The sequence below is a fragment of the Leptopilina boulardi genome, unplaced genomic scaffold (assembly GCF_019393585.1).
Source record: "Leptopilina boulardi isolate dan_hultmark-lab unplaced genomic scaffold, ZJU_Lbou_2.1 LbouV2_364, whole genome shotgun sequence".
Lineage (NCBI taxonomy): Eukaryota > Metazoa > Arthropoda > Insecta > Hymenoptera > Figitidae > Leptopilina > Leptopilina boulardi.
In genome coordinates, this window is record NW_026137934.1 from 713,435 (window position 1) to 727,150 (window position 13,716).

General features: G+C 28.4%; 1 protein-coding gene and 1 long non-coding RNA gene across 7 annotated transcripts in view; one reads left to right on the forward strand and one right to left on the reverse strand.

Moving 5' to 3' along the window:
• LOC127286864 (tubby-related protein 4) overlaps window positions 1-11,655 on the forward strand; it is a 36,791-nt gene extending 25,136 nt beyond the window's left edge. Inside the window, exons 4-16 of one of the 2 annotated variants that reach the window (XM_051313470.1) lie at window positions 1,034-1,141; window positions 2,329-2,476; window positions 3,131-3,399; window positions 3,609-3,697; window positions 4,083-4,217; window positions 4,678-5,080; window positions 5,219-5,396; window positions 5,489-7,001; window positions 7,075-7,188; window positions 7,321-7,543; window positions 7,662-7,835; window positions 8,017-8,149; window positions 8,259-11,655. In XM_051313470.1, the coding sequence (XP_051169427.1) occupies window positions 1,034-1,141; window positions 2,329-2,476; window positions 3,131-3,399; window positions 3,609-3,697; window positions 4,083-4,217; window positions 4,678-5,080; window positions 5,219-5,396; window positions 5,489-7,001; window positions 7,075-7,188; window positions 7,321-7,543; window positions 7,662-7,835; window positions 8,017-8,133 (3,471 nt within the window). In that variant the 3' untranslated portion in view covers window positions 8,134-8,149; window positions 8,259-11,655. The remainder of the gene's footprint in view (window positions 1-1,033; window positions 1,142-2,328; window positions 2,477-3,130; window positions 3,400-3,608; window positions 3,698-4,082; window positions 4,218-4,677; window positions 5,081-5,218; window positions 5,397-5,488; window positions 7,002-7,074; window positions 7,189-7,320; window positions 7,544-7,661; window positions 7,836-8,016; window positions 8,150-8,258) is intronic. The other variant, XM_051313471.1, reaches the window with a different exon arrangement.
• Window positions 1-13,716, reverse strand: part of LOC127286890 (uncharacterized) — a 40,321-nt gene that overhangs the window by 21,456 nt on the left and 5,149 nt on the right. For 4 of the 5 annotated variants that reach the window (XR_007843807.1, XR_007843805.1, XR_007843803.1 and 1 more), the window contains exons 5-10: window positions 13,043-13,206; window positions 11,805-11,916; window positions 7,338-7,563; window positions 5,204-5,338; window positions 2,326-2,434; window positions 316-433 (exon numbers count right to left, since the gene is read on the reverse strand). This is a non-coding gene — a long non-coding RNA (uncharacterized LOC127286890). Of the gene's footprint in view, window positions 1-315; window positions 434-1,009; window positions 1,152-2,325; window positions 2,435-5,203; window positions 5,339-7,337; window positions 7,564-11,804; window positions 11,917-13,042; window positions 13,207-13,716 lie in introns of those variants that run through there. The other variant, XR_007843806.1, reaches the window with a different exon arrangement.

Genomic DNA, 13,716 nt, shown 5'->3' on the forward strand with positions numbered 1-13,716 from the left:
TCAATTTTCCGGAATTTTCTCATCATTCGCCATTTATCTGACTTTTATTTAATTTAACATTTAAACTAATGTTTCTTTTTGTTTTCTTGCATTTCACATTACCTTGCAAAAGTGTTTTTAAAATTAAATTATCCGTCGCAATTAATTAGAAAACTTGTCTTTTACACAAAGCGTGTTAAATATTCTAATTTAGATTTCACAAGGATACATTTTTAAAATGCAAACTATATCAAATAGGAAAAATAAGTAAAATAAAAGTATTCTATATATAAAATAATTAAAAATAAATTAATCAATAAAAAAAGATTAACATACCTTTAATTTTTATTCCACCTTCAGAATTTTTCATATATGAGGCATTATTTTGTTTTTTGAAAAGTAAAATTTTTTTTTATCAGTATATTGAATCTCTATGATACTTTTCACAGATTTCCTGTAAATGAAAAAAAAGCAATTAATTTAATAATACAACATAGAACATGAAATTTATTTACCACAAAGTAATAAAATAAACCTGACAAATAAAAGAAAGTTTTAAGAGTATCTAAGAGAAGAAAAAGAAACATTTAAAAGTCTAGCAGTTAAAGAGAAATGCTCTTTCTGTTTTACGAGCTGGTGCCACATTCACGTCTGATTATAAACTCTTCTACTACTTAAAGTTGGAAAAGCTTTTTGCTTTGACATTTTGAAAGTTTTTTCAAGCGTTCGAAAGTTTTTCATGCTTCGTTATGATTTCTTTTTATCTTTACATATTAGACTTAAAAAATTATTTTTAATAATTAAATATACAAAAATAGAGTACTCAGACTTGCAAAAAAAAAAAAAAAACAGAAAAATTATAAATTATATTATTAAATATTATTTTTCCTAATAAAATTAAAATCATCTATAAATTATAAAAATTTTAGTAAAATAGAATTTGGAAAAATTAAATATCTGTTAGTAAAATAACAACTTGCAATTTTTAAGAGTTTTAAAGCTCTTTTTTCTATTTTTTCCCAAATGATAAAAAAATTTGTTCAATTTTTTCCAGGATGGTTTTGTATTAGTCGGAAGCGTCAATGGTCAAAGGTACTGGTCATCAATGCTAAATGACAAAGCGATTATAACTTGTGGAATTTGGACACCTGATGATCAACAGGTAAATACACCTGCAATCATAATTATAAATGAATCATTAATTTTTCATAATAATGGAATTTAATAAATTATATCTTTTCACACCTTTTTTCGAAACTTCTATATTATTTATTTATTAATATCCTGAAAATATCATTTTTTAAAACACATTTACTTTGAAAAAAATGTATTTTATTTCAAAATTTTCTCATTTATAAAATTATTATAGAAATTTATTTTATGAAAAGAAATTCTTCTTTATTTAAAGAATTTATATTTGAATCAATGAAAATTGGTGACATATACATATATATTTCCACAAATAAATGATTCATTCAAATAAACATAAACTTGATTTACATGAAATTAAATCAAGTTTAAATTGAACTTCGGCTATTTAACAAAATGATGAATCATTTGTGGTATTCTAGATAGGTCGCCGCGAATAGGTCGTTTCATATCATGGTTGATATTACAGTTTAATGTTACAATTGATCGTTCCATTAATGTTTCGCGTAAAATATTTCAAGTCATGCTCGTACTATTTCTCTTGAAATATAATTTTATGATTTTCGAAATACGATTATACCACCCTCTCTTATTTGAACTATAAGAACGGTCAAGTGTAAGTGATGCTTATGACCAGATTTTTATATTATTTTTTTTTTTTGGCTCTCTATAGATGAAAATATATGACTTGCTATTATTTATACATATTTCATATAATAGAATTCCATTTATTGATATATCTTTACGGGAAATAATATTATGGATTCATTAATCATTTATATTTTCGGTCTTTAATTCCTTAGAAAGAAATAAAAAAAATTTTTTTGTTTCGAATAAAAAAAACTTATTTATAGAAAAAAATCTTTATACGGAAAACTATACAACTTTTCCTATAATTCTATTTTATTCGGTTCTACCTATAGTTTGAAAACTTTTCCAATAATATTTTTTCATTTGCAAAACTTTGTCAAGAAATGTAAAACATAGTTGTAAAAGTGTTTTAATTATGTGAATGAAAATATAATAAGAACTAATGTAATAATGCCTTAAAATAAAATAAAAATAGGCTTTTTACATTATTATATTAATTTTAAACTTTTAAAATTTGAATTCATGAAAAATTCACTGATTCAGATTTAGAGAAAACATTTTTTTCACAAAAAACAAATATTAATAATATGATTTTAAAAATATTACCAGGTTTATTTTGGAACAACAGCGGGCCAATTGATAGTAATGGACGTTCATGGTGCGATGGTTTCCGAAATTCAATTAGAAGCTGGTGTGACATCCATGGCATGGAACGCTAAAAAATTTAGTATGGCTGAAGTTGAAGACGAGAGTACAGGTAAATGCATATTAAAGTAATAAACAAATAAATAGGGAAAAAAAAAATTTACTATGAAACCAATTTTAAGTATTAACATTTAGCTTCTGTTTTGTTCCGCAATGATATAATTATATTCAAAAATTTTTTATTAAAAAAGTAAGACGTTTAACGTATCTTGCTTGCAATAGAGGTCTATCATTTAATTAGGGTTGGAGATTTTCTCTAAGTAGTAAATGGAGGTGAACTAATCGACCTTAAAACTTTGAAGCTGTCAGCGAGCTATTACTCACACCCTGCGGTTCATTATTCAAACTTTATACAACATTTTTTTTCTCCTAACTAAACTTTCAATAATAAATTAATCATTCTCGTTGTTGTACGCTTATCTTTATTTTTCCTAGTAATAAAACCATCATTTGAAAAATCCTCTACACTATATACATATACATCTTTTTCATCTCGCACAATCATTTATTTATATTGACAGAAATTATTGCCGTTATAAAAAAAATTTATTTAGTGCAAAAAATTTTTTTTAATATATATCTATTCATATTAGAATCATCAAATAAAAAATAGAAACATGAAATTAATAGAATAAAAATATAAAATGTTAGATATTTCAAAATAAATTTAATTTGGAGAAAAAATAAATCTTTCTGTTAATTTTAGATGAAAGAAGTTACGTGTTAGCAGTTTGCCTTGCTGATGGGAATATTGTGATGTTAAAATCTTTTGATGATGTGTCACCCATTACGATACAAACAAGTTTAAAAGCGCCTTTACACGCAGAATGGAGTAATTCTAGAGAGCTCTTGGCAATTGCAGGGGTTAAAGAGTCCGATGTCTTTCAATCTAGTCCACAGGTGTACACGAATCTCTTGAAATTTTACTCAGATACAGGGATGCTGGTTTATTCAACGACTATTCCATGTACACAGGTAATAAAGTTAAATAAAAATTTATTTGTTTTTTTTTTTAAATATCATTCAATTTTAATATGTAAAATTTGACAATTTTATTTCAATAATAAAATTTAGCTGAAACAGTTTAATTTGCAATTCTTTTTGAAATCTTCAATTAAATTTTAAACTTAAGAAATATTTCTGATTTCTTTCACATAAAATTCAAGCGTAAATATTGATTTCAGTGTCAAGTATCAGCTTTGACTTGGGCTCATAATGATAAAAGGCTTTTTATAGCAACTGGTGCACGTGTTCATACTGCGTGGGTGAATAGGTAAATCTATAATTACAATTTTAGGCAAAAATACCATTAAAACTTTCCCTTAATTAATTAATATCAATAAACTCAGACATTTCTATTATTTTTTAAAAGCTAGAATGTTTTCTTTCATATGTATTATGAAAAAAAAAAAAATTCTTTTTCCACAATTATCACTCGAGTGGAAAAATTCTCACAAGGTCGAGATTATGTTTTTTCACCTTGCCTTCATAAGAGTTTTTTCTTGATATTCTTTGGAGGCAGAGGGTTCTTTTGTTTTTCGAGTAGTTAATGCAAGTCTCTGCGTCCTTGAATATTTTAAAAGAAAAATGTTAAAGGGGAGAGAGAGAAAAAAACAAATAGAAAATGTTATAAGAATGGGTGAATACATAATTTTCAGAATAGTCGGCTCTCTTCAACTTTTGTCAAGACTTGCTATAAGGAAGGCCCTTACTAAAGAATCTAGTGTGCAACAACTACCATTACCACCAAGACTGAAAGAAATAGTTGCTGCACTTTTCGCCAGTACGATAAGGTAAGAAAATCATATACTAGGGCCTCTTTCAATGTTATAAACTGTAATACAGCTTATCCGTAAATCGATATCGAGAGAACCGAGAAACAGTCACGTTTCGGGCATATTCTGAAAAATGGTCTTCCACTTGAAAAATCCTCTCCACAAATATATCCTCGCACTGTTTTTACGATCTTTTCCCCTCCTAAATCGAAAGGAAATAAGCTGGAAGAACGGGCTTTCTTTCGAGGGTTAAAGTCTTTTCTATTAAAAAAAAAAAAAAAAAAAAAAAATACATACGTGAAAATGATAAAAGGATCCTATTTTTCTTCAGAATTGCCCTATTTGTGATACAAATTTTGAGATTTTCAACTTAAATATTTAGAGGGATTTTTAGACCCTTTCGAATATTGAAGAATTAGAAACACGACTTGTTTGCAATTTTTTTGCAAGATTGATAAGGAAATAATTTTTTTTTCAGATGCTGCGTTCCTGAACCAAAAGATTTGAGAAGATTTGTTTCAAGGCCACCACCAGGAGGTGGAAGATTACATTGCACGATATTGAGACACGCGACTGAACTAGTACCTTGTTACACTCTCTACTTGGAATATTTGGGCGGCCTAGTACCTCTTCTCAAAGGCAGAAGAACCAGCAAAATACGTCCTGAGTTTGTGATATTCGATCCTCAAAGTCAAGGCCCTTGCCACTTTCTGGATTACAACACTTCTCAATATCCTGTGTTCAGTGATGGATCGGACACTGAGAGAGATACCGCTGATTTATGTGGGTCACCAAGGAATAGACGGAAAAACAGAAGAAGACGAATGGAGAAATATTACGAGGAAACTGATGAGCCTATTTATGTGGATACATTGCCTGAAGTAAGTTTCTTTTTTTTTAAATTTAAAATACATTTTTTATATTTCTTTTTATCGCTTTTTAAACATTTTGAGATAATAAAAATTTCAAATAGAGATAACTATATTGCTAAAAACTTTTATTACCTGATTTATTTCCAGGATGCAAGGTTGGTCGAAGTTACATCGAACATCTGGGGCACAAAGTTCAAAATTCACGGTCTAGCGGATTCAATACCAGCAAACTTAGGTCAAGTGACTTATAGAACATCTTTGCTGCACCTGCAACCGAGACAAATGACTTTAGTTATAACTGAGCTTAGGGACGATTTACCTGCAGGTAATGTGGACATCTTCCTAAAAAAGATTAACAATAAAATTAAAAATATTTTTATTAATTATTAAAATTTGTATTAACTATTATCATTTCAGGTCCTGATCCAAGTTTCAATCCAAATCTTTTCTCTGAAGATGAGGAAGAAACTTTTCAAGAATCACAAAGTACCTCGAGAAAATCAACAGAAGTTCAACCGCCACCAATTGCTCCTATGACACCTCGAACAACGAGATTGAGTTCCAATCGTCCAAAGTCTCAAATTTCAAATCAATTTTTAGCCAACGAATCTCTTTCGCCATCTTCGGCGCGTGCTGAAAGTTACGAGGATGAATTTCCTTATGGTGATCTACAAGAGATAGTCATCTGTGACAATGTGAAACTTGCTGTGAATAATACCTATAGAACACCTCCTAGACACAATGCTTCGAGATGCTGTGATGTACCAACACTTCAATCACCTAAAAATGCAGTGGCACCCACACAAACATTGATTGCAACTTCAAATTCAAGTGCCGATTATACCGGTAGCATTCAAAGAATGAAAACAGCATTGGCCGATCAACAAACAAATATAAATATGAAAAAAGAATTAGAAAACAATAAATTCAATGATGAGAAATTAAGTCATTCTATTATATCCACCTCAATTCAAAATGGCCAATTATCGAATGGAAATTCCGGTGGTTTACGATCACAAAATAATTCACTTCTCCACAGCCTCAGCACAAGTAGTGGTTGCACAATAAATCAACCCATTTATCTAAACGGTTCGAGTTGTTCGAATGGTGGATCAAGTACAATTCAAGCGTCTCAGAACTTTGTGAATTCGAAAAATAGTTTGAATAGTGGAACGAACGCGTTGTCATTGACAAATAGTTCTCAAACTAGAGAAACAGGGAAGATTGTTGGAACAAGTAATGGATCTGTTTCGCCCACATGCTGTCATCAAACACCAGGAAATTCAACTCAAAATCCATGTCAATGTACATTAAAGAGGAAAGATGGAAACTATTTGAAATTTCTAAGTAAAGCAAATCAATCGACAAAAGTTGATGAATATAAATACGCTGATGATCTTATTGATTTTGATGATCTCAATCAATCACGAGTTATTCATCGAACTTCAACTTCCCTAAACTCCGACGATTCGATAGTTCGTAGTTGTAGCGTTGGTTATTTGGATTTAGTTGACACTCAATTGGTTCCTTGTGACGTGGCCTTGAAAATGCTCAGGAAAGATGCGCCCAACAAAAGGCTCATTCTAGTTTCAAGGAAGCCAAAAAAGCGAAAAAAGAATAAAGCCCATAATGAAATTGGCCAACAAATTGCAAAACCACCGAGACTGAGGAATTGTGGAAAATCGAAAAGTCTTGATTCCAGTGACATATTTCCAAGTACAGAGCAAATATCTTTAAAACCAAAATTACCTGAACACATTGAAGAGCCACAGAGAAATGGGAATATTCAAGGAAATGAAAACGATTCTAAAATTCGTGTTGATATAAAAGAAACAATTACCAATTCGGAAAAAGGTCAAGCTAAAAGAATGGACACTTTGGATGTGAAGACGAAACCAGGACAGTCGGACGTTTCTACTTCACCTGCTAGGTAAATTAATTCCATACCTATTATTATTTATTAAAAAAAAAGAAATAAAATCGTGAAAATCCTAAAATTTTAGAGGTTCTAGTGCAAGTGGTTCAATGGCTTCTTCTTTGGATGGATTGGCTGCAAGACTTAAAGATTTCGATGAATGTCATTCTTTACCACCGCCATCGCCTCGTTCATCAATCAGGTAATTTTTTGACTAAAAAACAATTCTTAATATTTAAATAAAATTCCAGCTAATTTCAAATCCCGATTATTTTCTTTAATTTAGAAAAATTAAAAATATTGAAAAAAATTAAATATTATGTTTAAAAAAAAGGTTACCAAGAAGCTCACCAAGTAGTCCAGCTCCTTCGAAAAAAGGCAAGAGACCAGCCTCTGCTTCTCCGATTAGAAGACGACTTCTTTCCAGTCCTTTATTAAGTCGAAGAAGTAGAAAAAATAAGAATGAAAGTTCAGATGATGAAGCTCCACTTCTTGATGAAACCTCGAAAAGTTATCGAGATCTGGAGACATTCCAAAAGAAACAACTTCGACAAAAGGTTTGCTAACGACAAAGTATCTGAAAAAAATAATAAATTTTTGTTTTTAAAAATAAATCTAAATTTAATTTATTAACTAGATTTCGAGATATTTATAATTCATGAATTATGTATTCAGTTGAAACAAAGAGCTGGCGGAGGACAAAAACCGGAAGTGGTTCGAAGAGAGTTAGTGATGCATAATAAAGCACCGTTGTGGAATGATGCTAGTCAAGTTTATCAACTCGATTTTGGTGGACGGGTCACTCAGGAAAGTGCGAAGAATTTCCAAATTGAATTTAGAGGAAAACAGGTTTGTAAATTCATTTATAAAACAAAAATATTTGAAATTGTAATTTTCAATTAAAGCAATTTTTGTGAGGAGAAAATAATTTACATGTGAAACAATAGTAAAAACTAGAAAAGTTAATTTTTTTCGATAATTGAAAATTTTTATTAAAATTAATTAATTAAAAATCAACATTTTTTTGCAGGTAATGCAATTTGGAAGAATAGATGGAAATGCTTACACATTGGATTTCCAATATCCTTTTAGTGCTTTACAAGCTTTTGCTGTTGCCCTGGCGAACGTAACGCAACGGCTCAAGTAACCGTCAATCTCTATTTGTGAGTTTTCCTTTTGTTACATTAGCAAAATTTGGTTTTGATTTTTAAAAAATTTTTTTCTTAGAAAAAAAAATTTAGAAATATTTCTTATCTTAAAATCTATTTACAGATCTATGCGAAATTTGGAATATGAGTTCTAGTCAAATAAAGGAAATTAGGAAACTCAACGTGGGAATTTACTGTAAGAATTTTATTGACAGAACCGGCGAGAGCTGATAAAATGATGAATTCTAAATAAATTGAAAATTCATCTTGTTAAGTAAATCAAGTGTTATGATGCGCGAAAAAGTATTATTTTCTTGTTTTACGAATATAAAACTAAACAATTTTTTTTTGAAAAAAAAAAAAGAAAAACGATATTTATAAATTCAAACGAATTATAAAGAACTCAGTCCTGTGAATCTCGAAGATTTTTCACAAACAAAAGCTTCGTTTACGATATACGTTCACCCAAGTACCGTCCAGTACAATATTTTTATTTCTCATTTTTCCCGATTTCGAGCGCTGATTTGTATATTTTATGCGTCGAGTTAAAATATAGTAATGCTGTTGAAAGGTATAACGTGTTCAGTTTTTAGTCGGTCAATGTACTCAAATTTTGTACAATGTTCTTAAAAAAGTATGCAGGACGTCCTAGTTATTAAAAATGGGAATAATTACATATTTTTTAAAGATAATATTAAATAAACAAAAATATCTAAAATATTATCTTTAATTATATAATTAAAAACTGAGTTTTCTAATTCAAAAACCCTTAAAAATTAGTTAAAATGTAAATGAAAAATTAATTACAAAGTTAATTTTGAGTTTAAATAAAGATTTTTTTAAATTAGAAGCTCAGAACATCAAAAAATGAAAGTCTTTAAATAAAACATCCTTGAAAATTGAAATTCCTTAAAATCTATAGAGTGCATTTAAATTTGAATATAAAATCAACTCTAAGAAATAGAAATTTAGATATTTTTAAATTCGAACACACTTTAGTCAAGTTTTTTAAAATATAAATTTGAAAATCTTGAACAAAAATTTCGAATAACTTAAAGATTTTAATCTGTGTTCTTATAGTTCCATCATTAATAAATAAAAAAAAATCTTTCTCTACATTGTCTGGAAATAATAACAATATCGTTGTTATCGTCATGTAATAAACGTCCGGCCTGAAACACCCTCAAGCTTTCTCGAGTCTGATCTTTAAAAAGAAATCTTAAAATCTCACTTTACAATTATTTTTCATACGCCTAAAGTGAAAGTCATATCGGACCTAAAAAAAAAACACATTTACAACAACTACACCGAACGAGTCTGATCAATCAGTGAGAATGGGTTCACATTATTAATAAAAAAAATTTTATTTTTATGTATGAATGAATTTTTAATTTACAATTTAAAGTTAAAATAAAATAATAATAATAATAATTGAAATGAAATTTTTAATAAAGAAAAAAAATATTTGATAATATATAATTTTTGACATTGATTTTAAATACAAATTTTGCAAACGTATAAATAAAAATATTTAATTCTAAAATATTCAGACCTATTCTAATTTCGAAATTCGAAAATCTTGAAACAAGATGAAAAACGAGTACTTATAGTTTGTTAGAATTGAAAACTTTTCTTAGGGTTGTAAATTAAAAAAACAGAGCTTAAATAATGCATTGATTTGCATTTAAATATAAATTAGAGCAGAAAATATTTTCTGTGCGACCCACGCTCACGAATTGACAGTATTGTAAGAAATATTATAAATTTAAGATAGATAACCAAGTAATTAATTATTACTTGCGCGTTATTTGGATTTCTAATAACATTACACTCTATTGTAAAATTGCGATTGTTTAGAGCTTTTGTTAATTAGCATTGAGTTCCTACTTTCAAATGATATATAGTGCTAAAGAAATTCTGTTTAAAAATAACAGATGAAAAACTGCATTAATTGTCGTGTCGTTGTTTCCTAAATCTGTAAAGAATTTTATTATTATTATTATTATTATTATTATTTTAAGCTCTATGTGCAGTAATCAGAGTCAAAGTTACAATTACTCTCAACGTTTTATAAGCAAATAAATGCCAAAAAATTTAAGTTTTGCAAAATTAATTAGAGAAGATTGCAATACTTTAATAGAATTTTTATATGTTATATATTTGGCTCTGATAAAATCACTGGTACGCTTTGTATAATTGTTCCTTATGATAATGTAAATACGAAAATTTAGTTGAAGTTATAATTTAGAATATACAAGTTTAAAACATGTTCTAAATTTAATTTTAGCATGACAAAACTTTATTGTATGAAACAATATTATTTATAATTGTTAAAAATTAATTTTATATCAATCGAGTAAGGACTTATGTTATACACTCTTGCAAAAACTGGATATTGTGAATTTTTTAGAAATAAATTGCAGGCATTGTATATACACTGAATGTGCTACAATAGAAAAAAAAACAAACAAACAAAAGATTGAAGCCCTGCCACAGTAGTTTAATGACTAGATTTCAGGGCCTCTATTTACTTTTACAATGACAAATTAATATCATTCTTTAACTCTATAATTATAGTTTTATAAATTACAAAACTATATTCTATATTATAGACGAATAGCTATTCGAGAAATCATTTTCATTCACTGGCTTTTTAATTCAGGGTTTAATATTATTATAAAAAAAATAAAATATATTTTAATTTTGACGGTTGTTTATTCTAAAAAAGGAGAGTGAATTTTTTAATTAAAAACTTTGACATTTAAATAAAATTCCTTTAACCAGCGGAATAAAAAATAAATTTTGTATTGAAAACTATGAATTCTTGGCAGTGCATATATACTATGAATTATAAAATGTTTAACACGATCTATAAAAAAGGCCCACGATCGTAAAAATTATGTCAAATTTTTAAAAGTCGTTATTTTTGTAAAAACTATTTTTTTTCGTAATAAATATGTGTTAGAGAAAATGTAAATCCGTGCCGGTCTATAAGAAAAGAACATCATTAATTTCAAACACACAAGTGTTATATATCAGTATAGTGTTGATTAAAGACAAACGTTGAAGAATTTAAAAAAAAAAAAACTAAACACAGTCGCAGAAAAAGTTGATAAGTGACTGGCTTCTCGTAAGTTGTTCGGCCTAAAAATTTGTCATAGGTATACGTTAAAAAATTGTAATTAATAATTTTTTTTCGTTAATATAATATGATGGATCTCTTCATGATTTGTTCTAAATATAATTATTAAGACTATGATTAATAATGGCGAATATATTATATGTGAATTTTATGACTGATATAAATATATATGTATAAAAAAAAATATATATAATGCGATGCGACTTTACATTGAATCCAATTGTATCGGTATTGTTTTTATTATGTGGAGGCATTGTTATTCATTTTTCGCCGGTGGTATAACGATTATTCTGTATATGTGCAATAATACACTTTTGTTACCAAATACATTAATGAATATCGAAACATTTGTAAATAAAGGCAACAATTGCAAACCAAATTATATTGTTCATTTCATTGAGAAGAAACCTCATTTTTCAAATTTTAATTTCTATATTTAAAAAAATTTTAAATCAATTGATCAATCAAACATTTCGAAATCAATGTTTAAATTTTAATATAAAATTAACCAATGAAAAAAGTACTTACAGAGAACATCTGGATCGGCACTCAAAGATAAAATAATCTTTCCAAACAGACGAATTTTTCTTCTTTTGGTCTAATCAAATTTCCTCAACCATTTTCTTCAAGAGTTAGACACCTAAAAATTTTGAAAAAAAAATTTTATTGCGTACAATAATTAAATTTAAAAAATAATTGTTATTGAAATTCTTTCGATATTTAATAATTAACTTTTTCAAATATCGCTTTAAAAATTTTTTTAATAAAAAAATAAAATTATTTGATTTTATTTTTTTCATTTGGAATGTATGGAATATACATATATGTTAAGAAAGGAAGAGAAAATGAATTCTATGTAAACCACCCGCGTGCTCTAGGGGGTTCAACGAGCCAGTAGAGTTTTGCGGGGGTGGTTACAGGGTGAGAAAGCCGAGGAGGGCTGTAGACCCCTCGTCAGTCGCGTGACGCCAGTCGCATACGTTGGCCATATCGCAAATATTCTTTCCGTCCGAAAACCCACGTGGTTTTAAATCCGTAGCCTTCCTTTCATCCACCCTTTTTAAATTAAATGTAAAAAAAAACACCTCAAAAACATTCGTCCATAACATCTATTTATAAACGTTAAAACTTGCGCATGTTTACCATTTCATGTATATGTAGATATTATTGTATACAAAAACTTTTCTATTTCAATCATAAATGCCTGCCAAATATAAAAAAAACCAAAATCTCTTGAGAAATAAATTAATAAACTAAGAAATATTTTTAAAAATTAAAAGTTAATCCCTATATACTCCTGAAGGATTTCCTTCCACTTGAAGCCACGTGCGCGGAAGTGACTTCCACCTCCCACGTGGATGCGGTAAATAACAAAAGTGCCGGTTTTTCTAATTCGCATAAATAAAATTTGTTTTCGATTTTCTTTCTCTATAAATTCTGTGCAATTATTTTATAGTGAATTTAACGGAATGTGTTCGTGGTATTATTGAATTTAACTTCTATAATATTGATTAAATAATATAACAAATAAAAAAACATCGAAAAATTGATGAAGGAATATTGCGGCATGTGTTTTTCAAAGATGTCAACGTTGAAATCGACCTCGTACGGATTATGTATCCGATTTTAATGTACGTATATGTGAACACATTATATCGATATTACACAGCTGTTTGCTCGTTCGCGTGACTGCGGCAACGCTATCGAACGGAGACTCGAATTGGGGTCGTATTCGTCAAGAGAAAAACTTTGCTTCAAACACTCACTTGTATATAATATCGTAAAGTGTTCTGCAGTTGATTGCGTCTTGAGCTTTTGATTATTTACACTTTACGAGAAAAGAATTTATAACATTTACAGCTGCATTTGCATAATCATCAGAATATATATTCCAATATTTTTCCATCTTCTTTTACCGTTCTTTTATTTCCTGAAAATATATTTACAATTAACTCATATATTTTTTTCCATAAATATATTAAAAGAAATTTTATAAAACTAAATACTATTATAATTCTTTAATTCATTAAAAGTAATTTTGTGAAATTACAATATAAGAATTTTAAGAAGTCAAAAGAATTGACAAGAAATAAATTTTCCAGTATAAGGGAATTGAGAATAGTTGAATAAAGAAAATAATAAAAAAAATTCCATAGTAAGAGAATTTGAGAAAATTGTAAAAAAGAGAATCAGAAAGTTTCGAAGAGAGAAAGCTTTCTAGAAGGAGACTCAATAATAAGTTAAGGGAGTAGAGTTGGGATTTGAAAAAAAAAAGTTGTGTTAAGTAGACGGTCGTCGACCTTAAAATACGTCTTGCGCGTCGTAGTCCATGGTTCTGCTATCCATTTGGACGATGGTAGAGAAACACGAAGGGTTCGGAGGTTTAGAGGGTTGGAGACGAAGGGGGATGAGTTTAGGGGGTTAGGGTAAGGGTGTTGGG